Genomic DNA, 27,416 nt, shown 5'->3' with positions numbered 1-27,416 from the left:
ACAGGTCCAGAGAGGGAGGGACAACAAACAGATTCAGAGAGGGAGGAACAACAAACAGATTCAGAGAGGGAGGGACAACAAACAGATTCAGAGAGGGAGGAACAACAAACAGATTCAGAGAGGGAGGGACAACAAACCGATTCAGAGAGGGAGGAACAACAAACATATTCAGAGAGGGAGGAACAACAAACAGATTCAGAGAGGGAGGGACAACAAACCGATTCAGAGAGGGAGGAACAACAAACAGATCCAGAGAGAGAGGGACAACAAACAGATCCAGAGAGGGAGGAACAACAAACAGATCCAGAGAGGGAGGAACAACAAACAGATCCAGAGAGGGAGGGACAACAAACCGATTCAGAGAGGGAGGGACAACAAACAGGTCCAGAGAGGGAGGAACAACAAACAGATCCAGAGAGGGAGGAACAACAAACAGATTCAGAGAGGGAGGAACAACAAACAGATTCAGAGAGGGAGGGACAACAAACCGATCCAGAGAGGGAGGGACAACAAACCGATTCAGAGAGGGAGGAACAACAAACAGATTCAGAGAGGGAGGAACAACAAACAGATTCAGAGAGGGTGGAACAACAAACAGATTCAGAGAGGGAGGGACAACAAACCGATCCAGAGAGGGAGGAACAACAAACAGATCCAGAGAGGGAGGAACAACAAACAGATTCAGAGAGGGAGGAACAACAAACAGATTCAGAGAGGGAGGGACAACAAACCGATTCAGAGAGGGAGGAACAACAAACAGATCCAGAGAGAGAGGGACAACAAACAGATCCAGACAGGGAGGGACAACAAACAGATTCAGAGAGAGAGAGAGAACAACAAACAGATCCAGAGAGGGAGGAACAACAAACAGATCCAGAGAGGGAGGGACAACAAACAGATCCAGACAGGGAGGAACAACAAACAGATTCAGAGAGGGTGGAACAACAAACAGATCCAGAGAGGGAGGGACAACAAACAGATCCAGAGAGGGAGGGACAACAAACAGATCCAGACAGGCAGGGACAACAAACAGATCCAGAGAGGGAGGGACAACAAACAGATCCAGAGAGGGAGGGACAACAAACAGATCCAGACAGGCAGGGACAACAAACAGATTCAGAGAGGGAGGGACAACAAACAGATCCAGATAGGGAGGGACAACGAACAGATTCAGAGAGGGAGGAACAACAAACAGATCCAGAGAGGGAGGGACAACAAACAGATTCAGAGAGGGAGGGACAACAAACCGATTCAGACAGGCAGGGACAACAAACAGGTCCAGAGAGGGAGGGACAACAAACAGGTCCAGAGGGGGAGGGACAACAAACAGATTCAGAGAGGGAGGAACAACAAACAGATTCAGAGAGGGAGGGACAACAAACAGATTCAGAGAGGGAGGAACAACAAACAGATTCAGAGAGGGAGGGACAACAAACCGATTCAGAGAGGGAGGAACAACAAACAGATTCAGAGAGGGAGGAACAACAAACAGATTCAGAGAGGGAGGGACAACAAACCGATTCAGAGAGGGAGGAACAACAAACAGATCCAGAGAGAGAGGGACAACAAACAGATCCAGAGAGGGAGGAACAACAAACAGATCCAGAGAGGGAGGAACAACAAACAGATCCAGAGAGGGAGGGACAACAAACCGATTCAGAGAGGGAGGGACAACAAACAGGTCCAGAGAGGGAGGAACAACAAACAGATCCAGAGAGGGAGGAACAACAAACAGATTCAGAGAGGGAGGAACAACAAACAGATTCAGAGAGGGAGGGACAACAAACCGATCCAGAGAGGGAGGAACAACAAACAGATCCAGAGAGGGAGGAACAACAAACAGATTCAGAGAGGGAGGAACAACAAACAGATTCAGAGAGGGTGGAACAACAAACAGATCCAGAGAGGGAGGGACAACAAACAGATCCAGAGAGGGAGGGACAACAAACAGATCCAGACAGGGAGGGACAACAAACAGATCCAGAGAGAGAGAGAGGAACAACAAACAGATCCAGAGAGAGAGAGAGGAACAACAAACAGATCCAGAGAGGGAGGGACAACAAACAGATCCAGAGAGGGAGGGACAACAAACAGATCCAGACAGGGAGGGACAACAAACAGATCCAGAGAGAGAGAGAGGAACAACAAACAGATCCAGAGAGAGAGAGAGGAACAACAAACAGATCCAGAGAGGGAGGAACAACAAACAGATCCAGACAGGGAGGGACAACAAACAGATCCAGAGAGAGAGAGAGGAACAACAAACAGATCCAGAGAGGGAGGAACAACAAACAGATTCAGAGAGGGAGGGACAACAAACAGATCCAGAGAGGGAGGAACAACAAACAGATCCAGAGAGGGAGGGACAACAAACAGATTCAGACAGGGAGGGACAACAAACAGATTCAGAGAGGGAGGAACCACAAACAGATCCAAGAACCCGATGGTCACTCTGACAGAGCTCTAGAGTTCCTCTGTGGAGACGGGAGAAACAACAATTTTGAATTCGTAACATATCATACATTTGACAAATTTGTAATATATTGGACGATTTACAATTCGTAATTTATCATATGAATTGTAATTCGTAACATATCATACGAAATGGATGATGTACATGGTGGGAGGGAGCTTAAACTTAAAGTCGACCACAAAGTCAACTCTCATGAGCCATAGATCAGCCCCTTGTAATAACTTATAGAAGTCCACACCTAGTTGGGAAAAACTCATCACAAACAGCCTGGTAATGTGGCCGGAGAGTCAACCTGTCCTGAACAGTAAATAGCAAATATAAAAGCATATTCTTTACTCTCTTTGTGAAAGTCATGTTGTCTGAGTGCCCTGATAAAGTCATTGGAATGTATGACATTGGTGATGGTGCAATAGTTAAATGTCCCTCTCCACTGTTTACCCACCGTACATTGTAGACTAGAGGTAGCTGAAGATAGTGAGCCACCAATAGACCTGCTCCCCATGCTGGGTCAGTAAGCACCAGGTCATACTGGCTCTCCTCCAGGGATAGGATGTCTTATAGACAATACATTAGAGTGGCCTTGTTAACATTCACCTTGTTTCTGTTTAAACACATAAACGGACCTATCCTACTCAATTATTTGACAGACGTTGTAACCGTGAACAGAAAATCCCTCAATGAGAGAGAGTTCAACGAGCTCATCTGAGTGAACGCTATGTTTCTGTGTTTGTGGACTTTCACCTTCATGTTGTTTGTAAACTCTCTGAATGTTTCAGATGAACTACTTGTTCACTCATTCTCCAATCTAACGTGTTCCCGCATATTTAAATACTTAGGCATTTTGATTTATTGTGATTTGACATTTAAATAAAACATGTAAATGTGCTGGTTAAGAAGTTAAGATTTCAAGTTGTCTTTTTCTACAGAAACAGATTGTGCCTTTCTCTAATCAGTAGGAAGCAGGTGATTCAGTCAACCTTTTATCTGTTCTTAATTATGATGATATTATTTATCAAAGAGCAGCTGCTACGACTCTTCAACTTTTGGATGCCATCTACCATAGAGCGTTTGTTCTGTTACAGGCGACAGTTTTGATACTCATCTCTGTATCCTGTATCAAAAGGTTGGCTGAACGTAACTAAAGACCCGTAGATCTCTACATTACTTTGTTTACAAGGCCCTACTTCCTAAACTTCCGTCTTATCTAACTTTCCTGTTGAAGTACACACACCTGACTTGCCTAACCCGTTCACAGGATTGGTTTACTGTTGAGGTTCCTAGGGTCTCCAAAGCAAGGTAAATCTGCTTTTAGTTTTAATGCACCGGGTTGAATGCACCATTTGCAAATGTTTAAAGTTTAACACAGAGGTTGTTCCTCTCTCTATATCAATTACTTTCTTTGTGATTGGCTTTAGAAATTCCTCATGCATAGCATAAGTGACAGGTATTGTAATAGAACTGTAGTTTAAAAAAGTTACATGTTGTAGCTGGATTTTTCACGCTCAACAGTTTGTATCAAGAATGGTCCACCATCCAAAGGACATCTAGCCAACTTGACACAACTGTGGGAAGCACTGGAGTCAACATGGGCCAGCATCCTTGTGAAATGCTTTCGACACCTTGTAGAGTCCATGCACTGACAAATTGAGGGTATTCTGAGGACAAAATGGCAACTCAATATTAGGAAGGTGTTCAGGTGTTTTGTGGGCTTTTTAACATTCACATTGGTTCTGTTTAAACACACAGATAGACCTACCCTAATCAATTATTTGAAAGATGAAATCATTAACTGTCACGGTCTTCCTCCTCTTCATCTGAAGAGGAGAGGCGAGAAGGATCAGAGGACCAAAATGCGGCGTGGTATGTGTTCATGGTGAATATTTAATTAAAGAAAACACTGAACACAAAAACAATAAACCAATAACGACCGTGACGCTATAAATGAGACCCGTGCTGACACAAGCAACTAGCATAGACAATCACCCACAAACAAACAGTGCAACCCAGGCTACCTAAGTATGATTCTCAATCAGAGACAACTAATGACACCTGCCTCTGATTGAGAACCATACTAGGTCGAAACATACAAATCCCCAAATCATAGAAAAACAAACATAGACTGCCCACCCAACTCACGCCCTGACCATACTAAATAAATACAAAACAAAGGAAATAAAGATCAGAACGTGACAGTACCCCCCCCCCCCAAAGGTGCGGACTCCGGCCGCAAAACCTTAACCTATAGGGCAGGGTCTGGGTGGGCGTCTGTCCGCGGTGGCGGCTCTGGCGTGGGACGCGGACCCCACTTCACCATCGTCTTAGTCCGCCTCACTGTCCGCCTCCGTGGCTTCCTAACCATGGCAACCCTTCTAAATGACCACACTGGACAGAGGGGCAGCTCGGGACAGAGGGGCAGCTCGGGGCTGAGGGGCTCTGGCGCCTCTGGGCTGAGGGGCTCCGTCAGCGCCGGACAGGCAGGAACACCTGTAGGGAGGAGACAGAGAGACAGCCTTGTGCGTGGGGCTGCCACAGGACCCACCAGGCTGGGGAGACCTCCAGGAGGCCTGGTGTTAGGAGGAGGCACCTGAAGGACCGGGCTGTGGGGGAGCACTGGAGCTCTGGTGCGCAGCCTTGGCACCACTCCCCCAGGCTGGATCACTACTCTAGCCCGGACCCTCCAGAGTGCAGGCACAGGTTGAACCGGGCTGTGGGTAAGCATGGGAGATCTAGTGCCTACTACCGCACCTCTCCCTTAGGCTCCACTCCCACATTTGCCCGGCACGAGCGGAGCGCAGGCATAGGACGTACTGCACCCTCCCAGCGCCCCGGAGACACAGCACGCAGAGCCGGCGCAGGATACCCTGGCCCGAAACGGCGTACCGGCGACCAGACACGCTGAGCAGGCACCATACGCCCTGGCTGGATGCCCACAGCACCGGGCTATGGGCACGTACTGGCAACACCGTGCGCTTAACCGCATAACACGGTGCCTGACCAGAAACGAGAACCATACTAGGCCGAAACATACAAATCCCCAAATCATAGAAAAACAAACATAGACTGCCCACCCAACTCACGCCCTGACCATACTAAATAAATACAAAACAAGGAAATAAAGGTCAGAACGTGACATTAACGTAAAATCCCTTGATGAGAGTGAGTGAGTTAATCTGAGTGACCACAATGTTCCTGTGTTTGTGGACTTTCACCAACTTGTACATGTTTGGAATATGCAATATGTGTTTGTGAGAGCTGGGGCCACTCATATACAAAATAATTATGCACGCATGACTGTACGTGACTTTGGATAAAAGCGTCTTCTAAATGCTATGTTATTATTTAAGGCTATGAACTTGTCAATTTAAGCTGTACACAGCGAAATCACGAGTGTACATTGAACTCGGAGATTGTACATTGTATTATTTCAGAATGTATATATGAGTCCAACTTAACTGGTGTTAAAATAACAGTTTTGAAAGTGTGAACTCTGTAGCAGATGTTAACAGTCAAACTCCATCAGACAACATTTGTACCCTAGAAGTTTATTATATTTTAACACTGTAGGGTGTAAAGCCTTAATTGTATATTTACCAGTCTGCCTTTTGAGGGAATGATCGAGTTACCACCCATTACTGTGTTTGTTAGTGACAGAGTTTGTTGCATTTGTTCATTCACTTCCAGGCCTGTAGCCTTCACGAAGTGAGTGCCTAAGTGTTATAGTTTAATTAAGATTAAACCCTTTATGACAATACATTACATACATCATATGGGCTTTCTTTGATGGGCTAGTTTCTCCCTAACACTTTGGTCTGAAATTTTTGGCTCGCAAGCCACATCAGGCCTGGAAATTACATTATGCTGGCTGGCAAAGTATGTATCTTTCTGTAGCATAAGATCAATGTACATGCAAAAACACAGATATTGCAACAAACAATACTAAACATCAACCTGCAATAGAGCATGATGGTAAATATGATAATGATGGATGAGGTTTTGATTTTTTTTATACACTACACAGAGTAAAAAATCTTTAACACTGTGAATGTAACACTTACAGTAAATATTTGCAGTGTAGAATTGAATCACAAAATGCACAACCATCTGGAAATACTTGACAACAAATATATTCCACACTAAATTATACATAAGCATTTTATTATGTTGGCATCAATTCAACATTATACATTTTCATGATTTAAAGATGTACTATGCAGAAATCACTCTGCCATTTCCTGGTTGCTAAAATTGTAATCGTTTGCTTAATTTCAGTCTATGTGGCAAAACAAGCAAGTGTAGTGTAGAGAATGATTGTATCATCTAAACCACTGTGAAATATATTTTCCATAACCAAAAATGTTGTATTTCCTGCTGTTTGAAGCTGGTGTACAAAACCGAAAGTAAAAGAAGCAAAAAGATACTTAAACATGGGAAGCATAGAGATAGCACACATAGAACAGATCTACGGCGTCTTAGACTTGCTTTCAATGAGAATGACAGATCCATAACTCGCATATCTATAGGAGTTTTGTTGGGTATTGTTCCATATAACAGCTTTAAGTCCTATATATCCTACTATTTGTGTGCACCAGAATGTGGAGAATTGGATCTGCTCATTCACTTTTAATCTTTCTTTTCAAGCATTTTCTAATGCATAAATATCTGACTATTGCAACAAGAAGAAGAATAACCACTGAAACAACACCCAACAACATCAGGACAACATCTACAGAGTGGTAGGAGTACCAAGGCATTTTGTAGGAGTCTGTACGCCGGTGAGCAGCACCTTTGTGTCTCATGACAAACTCAATCCAGAAGAGGGCAGTGTCCAGGGGTTCCATTGGCACGTCCCGGTGTAGCCTGGAGAGTCTCTGCATGTTCATCCTGTAGGACGGCTCATCCAGAACTTCCTGTAAGGCCTCTAGGAAGTTATTGTTCTTGTCTACTGTTGCCATGGATAAAAGCTTTGCTCCTCCTCTCTCTTTCAGACGAAGGAGGTTGTCATATTGATCAAAATACAGAGGTATACCCACAACAGGAATTCCGTGGTAGACAGCCTCTTGAACACCATTTGTCCCTCCATGAGCTACAAACAGCCTTGTCTTAGGGTGTCCTAACAGATCATTCTGAGGCATCCAGTCAACTACTAAGGTGTTGTTGCCCAGAGAAGCTGGCCTGTCTCCTTTGTGTCTCCAGATTACCTTCTGAGGCAGTTGGGAAAAAGCAGCAGCAATCACATCAGCTATATCATGTGGAAATTCAGTAACTAAAGTTCCCAAAGACATGATAATGACTCCATGCTCCCCAGAACTGTGAACAAACTTCTCCAGTTCTTGGGGAAGAGGTTTGGCAGGATTACATTGGAACCCTCCCATATAGATAACATTAGGCATGGTGGGACGAGGGTACTCAAACACAAAGTCAATTCTCATGAGCCACAGATCAGCTCCTTGTAATAACTCATAGAAGTCGACACCTGGTTGGAAAAACTCATCACAAACAGCCTGGTAATGTGGCCAGACAGTCAACCTGTCCCGAACAGCAGATAGCAAATATAAAAGCATATTCTTTACTCTCTCTGTGAAAGTCATTTTGTCTGAGTGCCCTGATAAAGTCATTGGAATGTATGACATTGGTGATGGTGCAATAGTTAAATGTCCCTCTGCACTGATTGCCCACCGTACATTGTAGACTAGAGGTAGCTGAAGATAGTGAGCCACCAATAGACCTCCTCCCCATGCTGGGTCAGTAAGCACCAGGTCATACTGGCTCTCCTTTAGGGTCTTTATTAAATCTTTGTCTTTCAATACAGCAGTTGCTAAGTCACTAGCATATTTATGAAACTTAGACCTGGCAGAGATCATCTCGATTTGCAAATGTATAAAGTTTAATACAGAGCTCGTTCCTCTCTCTATATCAATTGTTTTCTTCATAATTAGCTTTACAAATTCCTCATCCATAGCGTCAGTGACAGGTATTGTAATAGAACTGTAGTAGGGCGATTCTTCTTTGATATACCAACTTTTTGTCGTTCGCACCACTGTGATGGTGTGTCCCTGAGAGTGAAGAGCCTTGATCAAAATGTCCATGTTAACCCAGTGACTTCCCTCCCCAGGAAAGACCAGCAACTTCCCACCATGGCAAACTGAACCACACATAATCAACAGAAATAACAAAAGGCACAAAGTCATGCTTCCAATGTATGTCATCATTTATCTGAAATATAAAACAAACAGAGATAGGAAATCATATTCAGTTTGAATATCACATTGAATGGATTTTGACATATTGTCAGTTAGCTGATTATATATATATATATTCTCATTTATGTACAAGCATTTTGCTACACCTGCGATAATATCTGCTCAATATCCATATGCGACCAATTAATACAATTTGATTTGATACAAATCATGAAAGACCTTGAAAGCTGTTCTCAATAGTGCCATATTAATTCCCATTAGGGTTTTGAGAGTTTGAGACAATGAATATGAAACTTTATTCTTCATTTAGATTCACATTTGATTCAGTATGTGAACAATATCTCACAATACATTTCATCCTTGTTGATGAACATTAACTTAACATAATTATTATTAGCTTATTCAGTCTGGAGGTAAGATGCAGTGCAATATTACTTACCAGATGATCTTCATATTATGTGTATGGAAGCCACGTGTAAAATGTGCAGTTAACTTTGGCTTTTGTGTGGCATGTTGGTTTATAAAGGGTTAAGTTAAGGTCAAAGTACTGCGTTTATGATTTCCTTTCCACTTCTTAAAGTCACAGTGATGGTTACTCAAAACTCAGTGAGTGAACATGATTATAATTTGGATGCATAAAATTACACATTTAAATACTGTTTAACATTGCAGACACATTTCACAATGTCAAACAACAATATTTTCTCGTCCAAACATTTCAAGGAAGCCCTCAGAGTTACCCATGTAGAACTACCTCATGCTTTTTCTACCCCACACGATAGGGAGAATTGGAACCCTCCCATAAATTGGAACCCTCTATAGATAAAATTAGGCATGACGGGACGAGGGAACTCGAACACAAAGTCAACTCTCATGAGCCAATGACCAGCTCCCTGTAATAACTCATAGAAGTCCACACCTGGTTGGAAGAACCCATTACAAACAGCCTGGTATTGTGGCTGAATAAAAAATCTGTCGTGAGCTTCCCAAAGCAAATGGAAAAGCACATTCTTTACTCTCTCTGTGAAGGTCATTTTGTGTGAGAGCCCTGATCCAGTCATTGGAATATAAGACATGGGGGATGGCGCAATGGCTTTAACGTCCCTCTCCACTGTTTACCCACTGTACACCCACTGTACATTGTAGACTAGAGGTTCCTGAAGATAGTAAGCCACCAAAATACCAGTCCCCCATGCTGGGTCAGTAAACACCAGGTCATACTGGCTCTCCTTTAGGGTCTTCATTAAATCCTTGTCTTCCAATACAGCAGTTGCCGTGTCACATTCCAGTCCATGAACCTTAGACATTGCAGAGAACATCTCGATTTGAAAATGTATAAAGTTTAATACAGAGCTCTTTCCTCTCTCTATATCAATTACTTTCTTCACGATTGGCTTTACAAATTCCTCATATTCCACATCATCAGTGACAGGTATTGTAATAAAACTGTAATGTAGAGACCCTTCTTTAATATACCAACTGTAGCTGTCCGTACCACTGTGACGGTGTGTCCCTGAGAGTGAAGAGCCTTGATCAGATTGTCCATGTTCAACCACCTTCTAAGGGAAATAGTAGAATTTTCCCACCATCGTAGGTTCTCCAAGAAACAACCAGTAAAGATATGAGAAGGTATGAGTTTATGCTTCCATTATGGCTTGCCATCTTTCATCTGAATGATAGGTGAAATCAGAAGGCGGGATGAACAGAATGCAAAACAACTCTTGTTTTTGTATCAGGTAGACTCTGACTGACTTAAGTCCCCAACTATGTCCCCCAGTTTCTAACAGACTCACAGACTTCAAATCTCACCTCAAGACACCTCTGTAATGCAAAGAGATGGTCTTAGAAGCTGGAAAGTAGTTACATTAAAACAGTCGTTTTTGCTCATACAAGAGCATTCACAGCTGAATTCTTCAGTGAAGCTTGTTCAAGTGGATTATAATTAAACTCTTTCTTGATCTTGTTATGTAACACTGCTTTTCTGAGAATGTAGCCACTGTTAAAAATGTTTTTATTTTATTTTGTATTTTACCAACCTAGAGTTAATAAAATAGAAAAGTGTAATGTAAGGGTAATATAAAGGGTAGTGTATATAAAAGGGTATAAAAGGTGTCACGTTCTGACCTTAGTTCTTTTGTTATGTCTGTTTTAGTATGGTCAGGGCGTGAGTTGGGTGGGTTGTCTATGTTCGTTTTTCTATGTTGTGTTTTTGTGTTTGGCCTGGTATGGTTCTCAATCAGAGGCAGGTGTCGTTAGTTGTCTCTGATTGAGAATCATACTTAGGGAGCCTTTTCCCACCTGTGTTTCGTGGGTGATTGTTTCATGTTTTGTTGTTTCCGTTTTCATTCACTTTGTTATTTTTGTATTTTGTCATGTTCAGTGATAATTAAAATGTCATGGACACTTACCACGCTGCGTATTGGTCCGATCCTTGCTACTCCTCCTCAGACGAAGAGGAGGAAAGCCGTTACAAGGTTAATGTTGACTTAAACATAAAAGGTAATGGGTCATATATATAAATGTTAATGGTAAAGGATACTGTACACTTATTAACAAAGGGGTGGATTAAAAGTTATGAATTAACACCTGTTAACTATTAGCTAGTCTCATGTGGCCAGCCTTCCATAATCATGTCTCCTTAACTGTGAGAAGCCTGTTTTTCAGAGGCAAGAAAGACAGTAACCTGGAGAATTGTATTCATTGTTATACTTTACTTTGTGAGATATGCCTATAGGGAGGTATCCTCCTTTCAGAATATAAAACAATTGATTGTTAATTTAATCTATAAACAGATACAGCAACATAGAGACAATAATCCCTCATTCATTTACACAAATCAAAAATCATGATGGAACTAGAATCCATTGCAATTATAACTGGTCTCCCACACCCACGTGAGTAAGTGTCTCTTTATCTGCACTGACTGTAGTGTCTCTGAAATTATTGTGCTCAGCGCACTTAGTCTCAGTTTAGTCTTATCCGCTGCTGCCTGCATGGTTGGGGACGATGATGTTTGCCCATTTGTAGATGACAGGGATGAAGAGCAGAGCAGAGCCCAGTACTGAGACCAGGAGAAAGGTCCACAGGAACACACGATCCAGAACTTGAGCCACAAACTTCCAGTCCTGCACCACCTGGAGAGAGAGACCAAAACGCCCTTCAGACACCAACACATGACCTCGTTGACACAGGCTGGGAGGGCTTTGCACTCAGAGGTGCAGTTGCATGTGACAATCAGAGGATGGAGACAAATATACAGTATGGAGATGATGAATATATAGAGAGAATTACAGTAAGACTTCAAAAACCTAAATTCAGTACTATAGAATTGATTTTGAATGGTGTTCAAGTCATAACAAACAAACACAATATTCTCTCATGCCAACTTTGTCATTGATACTGAGGGGCAGACTGATTCTCTGTAACTCAATGGGATCTTACCTCTCTGACCTCGTTCTCCTTGACCACATGCATGGTGATGTAGCGGAGAGAGTCCAAAGCAGCCTGCAGGTTATTCCTAGAGGAGAGATGAGAGGTGGACTCTGGTGAAGAACCCTTCGTAATGGCCCCTACTACCCCCTCTCTTCTTGCCAGTCCTGCCCACTCTCTCCCTGTCAGTCCTTCCCTGGCCCCGCCTGGGGTAGCATAGCGGTCCACGTGGCTGCGCATACACAGCAGCTTAGGCAGCCTGTGCAGGAAGATACGGCGCACCCATGGCGCCATGCCTTGGTGCGTGGATGAGGAGCGGTGGTGGATGTTGATAGCGAAGACGGTGATGACAATTGAGAGCGTGACAAAGATCATGGTGAACACCAGGTACTCCCCGATAAGAGGGATGACCTTGGAGGAGGACGGAATAATCTCCTCGATCACGAGGAGGAAGACGGTGAGGGACACCAGCACAGAGGTGCACAGGGAGATCTTCTCCCCGCCGTTGGAGGGCAGGTAGAAGACCAGGATGGTGAGGAAGGAAAGGCCGATACAGGGGATAATGAGGAAGAGGGTGTAGAAGAGCGGCAGTCTACGGATGATGAAGGAGTAGGTGATGAAGGGGAAGTGGCAGGGACCGTCCATCCTCAGACCACGGCTGCCTGTCGCTTTCACTATCTCCCATTCACCATTGTCAAAGTAGTCCCTCTTATCCACATGAAAGTCCTCCAGGAGGATGTCAACCTATTGAATGAATACAAGGTTAGAAAAGATGAAACATCAACAGACTTATCTTCCCTTCAACTCCCCAAAGTATAAACAAGAGATGAACACATTTCTGACATCAATTAAAGACTGTATGGTCATTACTATACTGTAGACTGTTTCACAACGCTGTGTAGGCTACAACCTGTGAGCCATCATAGGTCCAGGAGCCAAACTTCATGGAGCAGTTCTGCAGGTCAAAGGGGAAGAAGGTGACATCGATGATGCAGGCTGACTTGTAGTTAGCGGGCTGTGTCCAGATGATGGTGCCATCATACTTGACAACAGCCTTGGTGACAGAGCCCTCAAAACGTCCATCGGCACTGTTAGAGGAAAGGGTTAACATCTGTTTATCTTCTACGGAGTTGAATCGGGCTTTTCTTGATGTGTTGGATTAATTGAATTTGTGTTATTCATAGTCTATGCTGTGTAGGGTTGCAAAGCTACCGGTAATTTCCCAAAGTTACTGGAATCTTCAATTTTGGTATTTAACAGACCATCTATGGCAATCTATCGTAACTTTCGTAATTTATACTTGAAAAATGTATTTTAAAAAAAATAAATAATATATAGTATTAATGTATTATATCTGTGTCCATATTGTCCATGAGTTTCTAGTAGATAGACCATACGGTTCAAGAGAAAATAACCTCATTAATTAAAAAAGCATTTAATCAACAAAAGCATTCTTTTCAATTAACTCTGCAACACAACTGCCACCAGTTTGACGCCAAAACACTGACAACAAACACATACTGACATAGTAAAAAATGTTGAAACCCTCATATTAAACACCAAGTCTATGGTTTATATTTAGGTTAATGTTTTACAGCTTTTTCATTCTATTTTATGAATTTTTAAAATCATCTTACTAAATTATTTAAGATATTTTCTGTGATGAGGCCACTAAGACTGCATTTACACAATTCCGATTGTTTTAATTAATTGGTCTTTTGAACAATCAGATCAACTCTGAAAAAGATCTGATGTGAAAAGATCTGATGTGATTGATCAAAAGACCAATTAGTAGAAAAAAGATCAGAATTGGGCTTCCTGTGTAAAAACAGCCACAGAGGGCCAGAGATTGTTACAGACACCTGTGATAATCTGAAGTACCCAAAAGGGCCACTAGATGTCTTGTAATAGATTACATCAAATCCATGAAACATACCAAAATTCTGGTAGTTTACTGGTAAACTTAGAAAGTTTCCAGTATTATGCAGTGCTTGATTTGGGATGGAAGTAGTGTAGGAGCTGTATTATTCCAAGTCGGTACATTAGAGATTATGTTATAGAGATTAGTGGATTAAACTGTTAGTGGATTAAACTCATTTTCCATTACTTCTATATGACCTTTAACAAAAAAAAACCATGACTATTATTATAGCCTACATGAAAAAGTAAGCATTATTGACACTGGAAAGATGAAGTGTCTGATTCCATGTAGACCTACCACGTCTTTCTCCTGCTGTTGTGCCCTTGATCAAGGCACTTAGCCCCCCAGATAGAAATGGACTGTTAGTCACATGTTGTCAACATGTGGTCAACTCTCTATCTGGAGAGCAGGGTGTGCAGGCTTGACTTTTTCAACACTACAACCAAATACTTTTGTCTCTATAAAAATGATTCTCTCATTCAACAAATGGATAAGGTAGGCTTCTTCAAAGCAAGGTATTAACTAGACCTGTTTATATATAAGGCACAAATATTTATGTTTTGAGGGAGATCTATGCACAAAAATGTATTTGTCAATTTCTTAGAATATTTTGACTTTGTCGCAATTACATGTCTACTGTTTAATAGGGGGGAATCCCAGTTGTTTAACATTGCAGATAGGCTCTACAGTGCCGGTGGAAAGGCAACAACTAAATGAATGCTTAGTTAGCTATACGTTAGTTAACTAGCGAGATAACTGCTACAAGTTATATGTCTGTCTGTCATTATGGAATACCTGCTGCTGGAATGTCGCGCTCTCTCTCCTCGGGCAACCCCACACTGGCACACACGCAACCCCACACTGACACACACGCAACCCCACACTGGCACACACGCAACACCACACTGACACACACGCAACCCCACACTGGCACACACGCAACCCCACACTGACACACACGCAACCCCACACTGGCACACACGCAACCCCACACTGGCACACACGCAACCCCACACTGACACACACGCAACCCCACACTGACACACACGCAACCCCGCACTGACACACACGCAACCCCACACTGGCACACACGCAACCCCACACTGACACACACGCAACCCCACACTGACACACACGCAACACCACACTGGCACACACGCAACACCACACTGGCACACACGCAACCCCACACTGACACACACGCAACCCCACACTGGCACACACGCAACACCACACTGACACACACGCAACCCCACACTGGCACACACGCAACACCACACTGACACACACGCAACACCACACTGACACACACGCAACCCCACACTGGCACACACGCAACCCCACACTGGCACACACGCAACACCACACTGACACACACGCAACCCCACACTGGCACACACGCAACCCCACACTGACACACACGCAACCCCACACTGGCACACACGCAACACCACACTGACACACACGCAACACCACACTGACACACACGCAACACCACACTGACACACACGCAACACCACAGACATGCACTAAAGGGTCATTCCGATAATGGCTGATATGTAGTTATTTTTATTGATTGACCATATTTAAAAGTGTACTTTTTTAAATTACATTCGAAACAATTATTCAACTAATTTCCATTACTTTTCATTACCTTACAAACCCTAATTTGACAGTTTGGAGCAGGATTCATGCCATTCAGCCTAGCACTTTTTCAATCTGCGCTATCTCGAACAGCCTATATTGGCACTCACAGATTCAGAGACTAGCGACAAATAAACTTGAACAAAGCAGAAACTCGCCATTGCTATTCAATGACGATCCCACCTTCATTCAGATTTTATCAACATTTTTTGTCTCGGTGTGTGAATCTGGGCCAGCGAAAGGCAACTTTGTTTTTAAAGAGGAGCTGTACGTTGTGTTAGTACGGCGTTCCGGACAGCTACGGCCCAAGTCAAGCACTGGTAAACAGCTACGGCCCAAGTCAAGCACTGGTAAACAGCTACGGCCCAAGTCAAGCACTGGTAAACAGCTACGGCCCAAGTCAAGCACTGGTAAACAGCTACGGCCCAAGTCAAGCACTGGTAAACAGCTACGGCCCAAGTCAAGCACTGGTAAACAGCTACGGCCCAAGTCAAGCACTGGTAATATACCCTCCCTTTGCAACCCTAATGTGGAGATTATATTGCACCGAAAGTGTTAGCTCAATATCAGTGCCATCTTTTGTTCTACTGTTGGCAGTCTGTTGGGCATAGTACTTACTTGTCATAGAGCACAATGTCTGGGATCCAGATGGAGTCCGAGGGGACTCTGATGTTAGTGATGCCCAGGTAGTCATCAGGGTCCCAGCGTAGCTTCATGTCCAACCATTCCTAAACAGGAGAGAGAGAGAGAGAGAGAGAGAGAGAGAGAGAGAGAGAGAGAGAGAGAGAGAGAGAGAGAGAGAGAGAGAGAGAGAGAGAGAGAGAGAGAGAGAGAGAGAGAGAGAGAGAGAGGGATGAGTCATCTCTTTTTACAAGCGGATCCATTTGACAAGACTTTTGCTGGAGCTCGCCATGAATTACTTTTCTCCTCATGAGAGACATTTGATTGCACTACACTATATACTGAGTTTACAAAACATTAAGGACCCCTGCTCTTTCCAGGACATAGACTGACCAGGTGAATCCAGGTGAAAACTATGATCCCTTGTTGATGTCACTTGTTAAATCCACTTCAATCAGTGTAGATGAAGGGGAGGAGACAGGTTAAAGAAACAAATAAAGTAGATAGTAGGAGAGAAGCACTGCCGTGGACAGAGCAATATCTTCAACCTTATGTCCTCATTCACCGCTGACAAATAGATGTGGCCATGCAGTGGTGTAAAGTACTTAAGTAAAAAATACTTTAAAGTACTACTTAAGTATTTTTGGGGTGTATCTGAACTTTTACTTTTACTTCACTACATTCCTAAAGAAAATGATGTACTTTTTACTCCATACATTTTCCCTGACACCCAAAAGTACACGTTATATGCTTAGCAGGGCAGAAAATGGTCCAATTCGCACAATTATCAAGAGAACATCCCTGGTCATCCCTACTGCCTCTGATCTGGCGGACTCACTTAACACAAATGCTTTATTTGTAAACAATGTCTGAGTGTTGGAGTGTGACCCTGTCTATCTGTAAAATAAATTGTGCCATCTGGTTTGCTTAATAGAAGGAATTTTAAATTATTCATACTTTTACTTTCGACACTTAAGTATATTTTAGCAATTACATTTACTTTTGAAACTTAAGAATATTTAAAACCAAATACATTTAGACTTTTACTGAAGTAGTATTTTATTGGGTGACTCACTTTTACGTGAGTCTTTTTCTATTAAGGTATCTTTACTTTTACTCAAGTATGAGTATTTAGTACTTTTTCCACCACTGTGGCCATGTTAGCTATTGCCCTCTGTCCTCTGATTTGCATGGAGTTGTTTGTCATTGTGGCAGACTTGGGAGAGGCTGACCTGCAGACCCTGGTCTGGAGTGATGATTCCCTGGCTGCAGAGAGCCGATGCAGTCAGAGGATGTGAATTAAGCTGCCAAGAGGGCTGGGTGGCAAGGCAGGATGCCGGGGGGCGGGAGTTGCAAAGAGGGTGGCTCGTGTGGGCACAAGGGAAGGTGGAGGAGGGTGGGGAGAAATGAAGATGTGAGCTTTTCGTGAAATGCCACCAGAACAAGGGGACATGCAGGGGGAAGGGAGGTTGATTGTTACTCTAAATGCCATGTCGCCTTTGTATGTCTAGTTGACGCTGCTATAGAGCAGTGGTTCCCAACCTTTTTTGGTTATTGTACTCCCAACTGAATTTTGCTTTGCCTGGAGTACCCCTGAAGTACCCGCTTATGTGCATGTAACCCTGTGGACTATGAGTCTTTTCAATTACCCCCTCTGGATAGGCCAAGTACCCCCAGGGGTCCTAGTACCCCTGGTTGGGAACCACTGCTGTAGAGTGTTGTGAATTATACAATGGGTGGGTCTAATCCTGGACGCTGATTGGTTAAAACCGCATTCCAGTCGGTGTCTATTCCACAAGTTACCACCGGCTAAAGCTGTGACGTTGAAATGCCTATTTGCACTGTTCAATCTCACTGTGCAATCCACTGTCTCATCAGCCCAGCCAGACAATTTATAAACATGACCTCCCATGTAAAAAGCACCTAGACATTGTCTCCCATTTCTTTTAGACTAGCATTTGGTTTTCAATAGTGGATATTTGTATAAACCTTGCTGTCTGTCTCTCTGACATTTGTACCATTGTTTAATTTTGAAATTTGATCTCCAGCTGTCCCATAGTAATGAACTTGTAGGGGTCGGGAGTAGGGACAAGACAGACAAGCAGGCAGCTTTTCTCAGCCAGTCAATTTTTGGGGGGATATATACAAAGAAATGTCATTAGAAACAGGTCAAATAAATGAAGTGCAGCTAGTTTGCGGTCTTTCCAGCTTCAGTTTGAAGTGATTGTGTTAGCTTTGTTGTTGGCTAACTCCTCTGAACAACAGTGTTCTGATGAGCGAGCACATTTTCTATGGCAGGTGAAATCGCGCATCATCATTGTTATGGATGTATCCAAATGAATGTCACTAGAAAACAGCTTAAACGAACGACTGGGTCCATAGATACAGAACAAAAATACTTAACAACTGGGTCACGTCTCTGAGAACCAAACCGATAGAATGAACAACCAGCCGGCTTGGGTAGAAACACCTAGATTTGTGTCAGGACTATATCTTGTGGAACGATGAAATAGTATGAATAAATTCCTCAAAATAACTTTTTAATTAAAATATGCTAATCATAATATAAATATGTTGGTAACCCATTGTATAAAGGTGACAATGCCCTCAAAGACGGTGATTGGAGGACATATTGGCATGGTTTGCCAGCACTCGACTTCATCTCGGGCCTAACAATCCCCGTGCTTATTTATCCTCCAAACACTGGCTTCTCAGGAAATATCACTTAATTATACTATACCCCCCCCCCAAAATATGTTTAAGATCTTGCCTGTTTCATCCACACATTGGTTGTCATCAACTGGTTCTTCTCGTCCTGTAATGGAGAGGGCATACTGTAAAGGTTTTATCTGTACCTTTGTGTTGTTATACAGTCAGTATGTTTGTAAATGTGTTAAAAAACAGAATGTAAATGAGTCTAAATGTATTTATAGTGATATATTCTTTGCAGTGATGTAATGTACTTAAGTAAAAAATACTTTAAACTACTCAAGTAGTTTTTTGGGGTATCTGTACTTTGCTGTTTATATTTTTGATAACGTTTACTTTTACTTCACTACATTCCTGAAGAAATTAATGTACTTTTTACAGAATACATTTTCCCTGACACCCAAAAGTACTCATTACATTTTGAATGCTTAGCAGGACAGGAAAATGGTCCAATGCACGCACTTAGACAAAAACATCTGTCACGCCCAGTTGTCTATGTTTTATGTATTATTTTGGTCAGGTCAGGGTGTGACGAGGAGTGGTATGCTTGTTTGTCCTGTCGAAGGTTTTTTGTTTTTCTAGGGGTGTTTGTCAGTCTAGGTTTATTATAGGTCTATGGTGGCCTGAATTGGTTCCCAATCAGAGACAGCTGTTTATTGTTGTCTCTGATTGGGGATCCTATTTAGGTTGCCATTTGCAATTTTAGTTTGGTGGGTTATTGTCTATGTGTAGTTGCCTGTCAGCACTTGTTAGTGTAGCGTCACGGTCATTTTGTTAAAAGAAGAATGTATTCTTATCACGCCTTGGTCTCATTGTTATGATGAACATGACAACATCGCTGGTCATCCCTACTGCCATTGATCTGGCGGCCTCACTAAACACACATTCTTCATTTGTAAGGAATGTCTGAGTGTTGGAGTGTGCCCCTGGCTACTGATAAATAAATAAAAAAACAAGAAAATGGTGCCGTCTGGTTTGCTTAATTTAAAGAATTTAAAATGGTTTATACTTTTGATACTTAAGTATATTTTAAACCAAATACTTTCAGACTTTTACTCAAGTAGTATTTTACTGGGTTACTTTCACTTTTACTTGAGTCATTTTCTATTAAGGTATCTTTACTTTTACTCAAGTATGACAATTGAGTACTTTTTCCTCCACTGATTCTTTGCCTTGAAAGTCCAGCTTGGATTGACAAACATCAATATAATCATCAGGAAGACACAAACCACAATATCCCATAATAATCCTATTTTTCTCACCACGTCCACTAGCTGGGAGATGGCCAGTCCAAATCTGACCCGTACTGTGCCGTTGAGGTATTCCACAGGCCTCACCCATTTCTGGTAGTTTCTGAAGAGGTTCTTGAACAGTTTGTCCTCTGTCTTGGCATAGGAGGACAGTTTAGGGATTCCTATAGAGGCAGGGAAACACCACATTAGCCTGCATCATGTCAGCGACGTGTTAACAGGGGGTATTATCCTGGTAACAGCTCATGGCCATTGTTCAGCCCAGCTAAAGCACATTGACAATGATTCATAGTCCCTGGCACCTGACACTTTGTCAATAACCCCATCAATCTCCAGTTTAACGTGCAGGAAATCATCCCAGGGCTCTCAGCATCATGGCAATCACATCTCTGGTCCCTGTTTACCCTCAGACCAGGACCAAACATTCGCTATCTAGAGAGGAAGAAAGCTAACTGTCACTTTGTCATGGCAACATCGTCAATACCTTTTATTCATGATTTGGTGTTTTCCACTCCTCATGGAAGGAGACCAAGGTCAAGTGTGTCCTTCCTGTTAGAATTCTCTGCAAACTAGTATGTTTGATCAGATGTGTTGGTGTGTATAACAGAGGTGTAATTTTATTTACAGGGAGGATTTTTGAATAATATGTTTTATTGTTTTTTCCATCAAATTAATCATCCTCTTCCTCCCTGGACAAGACTCCTCTGCTACCAATACAGAGTGGTGCTTCATCCCCAGTTCTTCACCATGGAAGTAGGCCTATAAACAATCTAACAGTGATTAAAGGTAAGAGTCACTTGGCTGGGGTTCAGGCAATAAAAGGCTGTCCAAACCTTTAAACACTAATGAAGGTTTGGCACAGTATAAACTAAAGATAGTTGCATTTGTGCACCAATTTCCTCCGTAATTGATGACTCACTGTTCCCCGGCTGCATAGACATGGAGAGATTAAATATGACTCCATTGTTCCATGTGTGTGATGCCACCACTAGTGTCAGGTGGGAAGGTTTCAATAGTGTGGGCTGCCTAGTCAGCCTCCTACCATCATCCAACACTAATGTGTTTCTTCCTATCAGCTCTGTTCTATTTAGTGTCTCTCTCTGTAATTCCTCAGTCAGTCATCACCCGCTCTGGTCTAATTGAATTTGTCTCCGTGTGTTTTCTATCTGGATTATGAGGAAGGAAGCCCCAATGACTTTCACTCTCCATAACTTCATTACAGATGGATCTGATGATGTGACTGTGGTTGATGGATACCTCATTGTATCAGTGCATCAGCTGGCCTCTGTGGCATGCTGGTATCCATGACAGCCTGGTGGTGTAGGCCCTAGGGGGGGTTGATGATGGAGATAAAGGCTAGAGGGTGGAGCTTTAGATAGAGGAAGCGTTTTATGTGTGAAGGACACAGTGAGGTCTTTGTGCCCCCTAAGGACTAGCTGGGTTTTTAGACAGAGAGAGACCGAAGGTGCACCTTTCATATTAAAGACATCAGCCATCACTCTAGTCCACATACAACTGCTGACTGGGAGGGAAATCTAGAGTTAGCCTCTGTAAATGCAGTATTAAGCACAAGCAAATCTCAGGATTCAATTATTATATTCAGCACTTTAGTTCAAACGAAGGATGTAACGTTGCTGTATTACTGCTGGAAACAGCTCTCCAGCTCAGAGAAAATGAAGAAGTATTGATTCAATTCTTGAGGGACACAATGCTCTTAAATCATTCCCCACGTGCTTATGGGCTTATTTTATGTGCGTTCAATATGGCTGTAAATTTACCTGAGGATGACAGGCCCAATGCGGGGCCGACTACAGTTAACACCCCTGTGTCATCCTCAGGCTCAGGATCAATAGCAGCATTCTTAGACCTCCTCAGTCAATATCACTGGGATTAGCAGATTCATCATCTTTACACGTTCTGTCTCTCAGCACAGCTTCCTGCAGAAAATCCTGCTTCATGTCTGGCTTCTTTGGGAGATTCTGAACACTACCCTTTGTGAAAAACAATATAAATATGATCCAACAATGTGTCATATAACACCTACAGTACAACCATCATCTATTGTATGTCATTACAAGTAGTAACAATGAGCTAAGTAATACTTTTTATATAAGATTTATATGAAATACAAATCATTTAAGTGGGTAAAGACAACTCGTGCTAAATCTCTTCTGCAGCTGACTCTGTTGTCCTTCATTAGACTAACACCAGCAAGTATGCTGAGAACCACGGGACACTATTAATTTAAACTGAGCAAAGACATCTATATCAAATCAGAGGGGAAGAGTCTGCACAACTGGAAAATCCACACAGAGCAAGGGCATTACATACATGGACTACATTATAGTTGCTTCCTTTGATTTCCGTAGTGGAGCAACAATTCGGCATGCATTGTCATGATAGAATGATAAACACAATCTAAAGACCACTTCCCAACCCTTCACAATATATCTAATCCAGTGTATAGATTTTGTTATAAATACTCAGTCTTACACTACTGTTCAAAAGTTTGGGGTCACTTAGACATTTCCTTGTTTTTGAAAGAAAAACACATTTTTTGTCCATTAAAATAACATCAAATTGATCAGAAATACAGTGTTGACATTGTTAATGTTGTAAATGAATATTGTAGCTGGAAATGGAAGATTTTAGTCACCATAGCAGCACCCACTCGTAGCACGCACTCCAGCAGGTATATCTGGTCACCCCCAAAGCCAATTCCTCTTTGGCTGCCTTTCCTTACAGTTCTCTGCTGCCAATGACTGGAACAAACTGGAGACCCATATCTCCCTCACTAGCTTTAAGCACCAGCTGTCAGAGCAGCTCACAGATCACTGCACCTGTACATAGCCCATCTGTAAATAGCCCATCCAACTACCTCATACTGTATTTATGTATTTATCTTGCTCCTTTGCACCCCAGTATCTCTACTTGCACATTCATCTTCTGCACATCTACCATTCCAGTGTTTAATTGCTATATTGTAATTACTTGGCCACAATGGCCTATTTATTGCCTTACCTCCCTTATCTTACCTCATATGCACACACTGTATATATACTTTTCTACTGTATTATTGACTGTATGTTTGTTTATTCCATGTGTAACTCTGTGTTCTTGTACAGTATGTGTCGAACTGCTTTGCTTTATCTTGGCCAGGTCGCAGTTGTAAATGAGAACTTGTTCTCAACTAGCCTACCTGGTTAAATAAAGGTGAAATAAAATAAATAAAAATGTTTAATGGAATATCTACATAGGCATTCTAATTGATCATTAGAAAACCCGTTTGCAATTATGTTAGCACAGCTGAAAACTGATGTTCTGATTAAAGAAGCAATAAAACTGTCCTTCTTTAGACTAGTTGAGTATCTGGAGCATCAGCATTTGTGGGTTCGGTTACCGGCTCAAAATGGCCAGAAACAAAGACCTTTCTTCTGCTGGCCTTCTAGGCAGAGTTGCAAAGAAAAAGCCACATTTCAGACTGGCCAATAAAAAGAAAATATTAAGATGGGCAAAAGAACACAGACACTGGACAGAGGAACTCTGCCTAGAAGGCCAGCATCCCGGAGTCGCCTCTTCACTGTTGACTTTGAGACTGGTGTTTTGCGGGTACTATTTAATGAAGCTGCCAGTTGAGGACTTGTGAGTCGTCTGTTTTTCAAACTAGACACTCTAATGTACTTGTCCTCTTGCTCAGTTGTGCACCGGGGCCTCCCACTCCTCTTTCTATTCTGGTTAGAGACTGTTTGCGCTGTTCTGTGAAGGGAGTAGTACACAGCGTTGTACAAGAGCTTCAGTTTCTTGGCAATTTCTTGCATGGAATAGCCTTCATTTCTCAGAACAAGAATAGACTGACGAGTTTCAGAAGAAGAATACGTTATTTGTTTTTGTCCATTTTGAGCCTGTAATCGAACCCACAAATGCTGTTGCTCCAGATACTCAACTAGTCTAAAGAAGGCCAGTTTTATTGCTTCTTTAATCAGAATAACAGTTTTCAGTTGTGCTAACATAATTGCAAAAGGGTTTTCTAATGATCAATTAGCCTTTTAAAATAATACACTTGGATTAGCTCACACAACGTGCCATTGGAACACAGGAGTGATGGTTGCTGATAATGGGCCTCTGTACGCCAATGTAGATATTCCATTCAAATAGTAATTTACAACATTAACAATGTCTACACTGTACTTCTGATCAATTTTATGTTATTTAAATGGACAAAAAAATGCTTTATTTTTATTTTTAAAAGGGACATTTGTAAGTGACCCCAAACTTTTGAACGGTAGTGTATCTACAATTAGTGTAACCTGATTGTGTAGCCAGTGAGGCATTAGGCCAGTCTATCTCTCCAGAGGATCTCTGGCTGTGTACTGTACTGATGAAAGATGTGAATATTTTATGAGTCACCTCGAAAATGTGGGGTTTACAAAAACACCCCAAGAGATGACAGAATAAAATCTGTGACCTTACACATCTCCTAACCCTCTTCTGCTGTATACACAGCCCATGTTATTTAACCCAGTCCGCTAACGAAGGACAGAATTTCATAAGAGGAGCTCCATTACATGTTTCCATTTGAGTTATTTAGCAGACGCTCACGCTCTTATTCAAAACAAATTACAGTGAGCGTCAAACGAGAATCAATCCTGTTTCTGCACAGGTTGGCATGGAGGAGGCAGCCGTGTGGAGCTATCTGGGCTGGCCAGCTATCTGGGCTGGCCAGCTTATATTTCTGATATTGACTGGACAGAGTTATTAGAACTCTGAGGTTCTTTCCCCAAGTCGTTAAGATAGATATTTCTTCCCTTATTCAGCTCATCACCTCTCCCAGCTGAACAGAAGGTCACCAACCACAGGAAATTACTGCACTAAACCAGACAGGGCTGCGTATCATATATACTGAATTAACTGAGAACAGGAAACCAAATCACTCACTTTCATAACAAAGGTTGGCAAAGTCTCTGAGACCATACACTTTGATTAGAAATCTACTTAAAAGGGAAATTAGGTTTGAATATATTGAGTGGTCATACTGACATTACTCAGCCCATCTGTTAATGACCATCCCTCATCAGTTCCTCTTTTAATTGAATATTAGTCTCAGCTGGCGTTGCCTCTTCACTATCTCCCACCCTCAGATTTTCCATCTGCCCTGCCGCTCATCTCCTTATCATCCTGTTCCCAGTAGATGATCCTAGTTGTGCAGAGTGGGTATCTCTCAGTCTGATAACATCTCTGATGGCCCATCACTCTGAGAGTGTCTTTCATGTCCTCCACGGTGGTACTGTGAGGAGAACTTACCCAGAGAGTGACACAGGTGGCAGCAGCAGTATGACAGCAGCAGGAGTAGAGTGGTGGCCGCTGGCCCAACTCTCAGCATGATATCAGAGGGGGCTCCAGATCCACACAGCCAGGGAGCAGTCCCTCAGGCAGCCATGACTACAACACAACTAGAGTCTAGGAAAACACAGCACAACACAGTGCACAAACAGAGGAAGTTATGGGATATGTATGCATCCGTTTAGATACCTTACATGTACACACAAACACGGATACAGGTACGCACTGCATACACATAGAAACTAATTTGCACATTTGCAAACACACACATTTCATCTTACACATTTCACAAATACACACATGCACAACAGTATACATGCGAACACATTACACTCACCTGCTTGGATGTAGTGAACACACACAAACCCATTCACATATGATCACAAACAGACATACTGTGCATATCAGACCTGCATCCTCTATTCCTATCATCCACTCAACACACAATCTATCCTGAATGCTGCGTGAGAGTCCAGACAGTGTGTCGGCAGACAGACAAGCAGCGCTGCTCTCTAGTTTTCCTCCATTCCATGCAGCCCTGCCTCAGCTCAGACAGACGATGCTTCAGTCTCTTGCTGCTGCCTCTAAATGAACGGTAGCACGCTCTCTCTCCTCCTTTTCCTCCTCCTCAACCTCCTCCAGAAAACCAGCCCCCCTTTCTCTCCTCTCTCTCCTCCTTCGCCTCCTCCTCCTCCTCAACCTCCTCCAGAAAGACAGCCACCCTCTCTCTCCCAGAAGAGTCTGATCACTAATCACTATCAGGTATCTTCCCCAGCAGCACACTGCCTGCAGCCTGTAGCCTATCCACAGCCAAGTGTCTACACTGCAAGCCCTGCCCTAGCAGCTCTACCTATATAGATCCAGCACACTGATGTTGTTCTCTCTTTTTCTCTCCCCACAGACAGTGGCTAGCAGCGAGTCTGCCTCAGCCATACGTCTAACTAAGGTAACTTAAGGCTGTTGCTTCAGGTTTAATGGCAGGGTTAATAGGGATGGAGGAGCATGTGTGTATCTGTATGTGTGTGTTGAGAGCTTCTCTAATAAACAGCATCCATACCCCTGATACTACAGTAGCTGGAGTACCTGTGGGAAGAGAATATTCAGATTTTGAGATGTTATTTTGTGTGTGTGTGTATGCCTGTCTGTGAGTCACATAACTCCATCATGTCTATGATGTATTGTCTCACATCATATATTTGACAGCCGTCTGCACTGATGGGTTGAGGGACGAGCATTGTGTAGGAGTGACGCCATCTAGTGTGAGACACGGGTCTATGATGATTACGCCTTGTGAGAGTGACAGCAAATGGAAAATGCTGGAAGGAAAAAACCTCTTCTGCCTAGCCCATGGGTCATGGTGTGTGTGGAGAAGTGGTAATACTGTATGGTGCAGCCAGCCTACCACTCTTTCCCTCCTCTCCCCTCCTCCTTCCCTCTCCCCCTCTGCTGGGAGACATGATGATGACGGCTTGTCTATTACCAAGCTCTGTCTCCATCTTCCATTAGACTGAGCTTTCTATAGAAACACTGTAACCACATTAGCCTGCCACATATTCTCCTCCTTTGTTCTCTTTCTCTATGTATGTCTCAGTCTTGTCTTATTATTCATTTGTGTGTCTTAGTTCATATTTTCATGTTGGCATAACAAACCAGTGGAAATAATTGGCTAACACTTTGTTTGAATTAATATAGCTTTAATATAGCTTATTCAAGCTTGGTTTGTTTTTATTGAATAAAAGGTTGAATAATGTCATCTACATCTTTGCTAGGCTCAAAGATAGCACCCAGACTGCAGACTGCATCAAATGAAGTTCAAAACCAAATCAGTA

The 27,416-nt window shown here is 42.6% G+C and overlaps 2 protein-coding genes and 1 pseudogene across 2 annotated transcripts; all 3 read right to left on the bottom strand.

Annotated features, from left to right (window-relative positions):
- Window positions 1-6,611: 6,611 nt before the first annotated feature.
- Window positions 6,612-9,196, bottom strand: LOC135559542 (UDP-glucuronosyltransferase 2A1-like). The gene is made up of 2 exons (XM_029639066.2): window positions 9,113-9,196; window positions 6,612-8,686 (listed from the first exon to the last, which is right to left on the bottom strand). The coding sequence occupies exon 2, from the start codon at window positions 8,680-8,682 to the stop codon at window positions 7,084-7,086; it is 1,599 nt and encodes a 532-aa protein (XP_029494926.2). The 5' UTR covers window positions 8,683-8,686; window positions 9,113-9,196; the 3' UTR covers window positions 6,612-7,083.
- Window positions 9,197-9,293: 97 nt separating this feature from the next.
- LOC135565360 (UDP-glucuronosyltransferase 1-2-like) lies at window positions 9,294-10,335 on the bottom strand (annotated as a pseudogene).
- A 1,029-nt stretch (window positions 10,336-11,364) lies between these two features.
- Window positions 11,365-26,849, bottom strand: LOC115112193 (neuronal acetylcholine receptor subunit alpha-5-like). The gene is made up of 8 exons (XM_029639065.2): window positions 25,925-26,849; window positions 25,549-25,704; window positions 20,260-20,411; window positions 19,059-19,103; window positions 16,286-16,395; window positions 13,013-13,190; window positions 12,115-12,846; window positions 11,365-11,807 (listed from the first exon to the last, which is right to left on the bottom strand). The coding sequence occupies exons 2-8, from the start codon at window positions 25,625-25,627 to the stop codon at window positions 11,649-11,651; spliced, it is 1,455 nt and encodes a 484-aa protein (XP_029494925.2). The 5' UTR covers window positions 25,628-25,704; window positions 25,925-26,849; the 3' UTR covers window positions 11,365-11,648.
- Between the last annotated feature and the right edge of the window lie 567 nt (window positions 26,850-27,416).

Source organism: Oncorhynchus nerka, linkage group LG27 (assembly GCF_034236695.1).
Source record: "Oncorhynchus nerka isolate Pitt River linkage group LG27, Oner_Uvic_2.0, whole genome shotgun sequence".
NCBI classification, from domain to species: domain Eukaryota; kingdom Metazoa; phylum Chordata; class Actinopteri; order Salmoniformes; family Salmonidae; genus Oncorhynchus; species Oncorhynchus nerka.
Note: the sequence above shows the minus strand (reverse complement) of the source record. Positions and strands in the feature narration are given on the sequence as shown.

Excerpts from the sequence above, each read along its gene's own strand:
- LOC135559542 (XM_029639066.2), bottom strand. The coding sequence starts at position 8,682 with ATGATGACATACATTGGAAGCATGACTTTGTGCCTTTTGTTATTTCTG.
- LOC115112193 (XM_029639065.2), bottom strand. The coding sequence starts at position 25,627 with ATGCTGAGAGTTGGGCCAGCGGCCACCACTCTACTCCTGCTGCTGTCA. Across the intron at positions 19,104-20,259 it reads TCTCCCAGCTAGTGGACGTG|GACGAGAAGAACCAGTTGAT; the intron begins GTGAGAAAAATA and ends TCTCCATTACAG. Across the intron at positions 16,396-19,058 it reads CCAATGTGTGGATGAAACAG|GAATGGTTGGACATGAAGCT; the intron begins GCAAGATCTTAA and ends TCTCCTGTTTAG.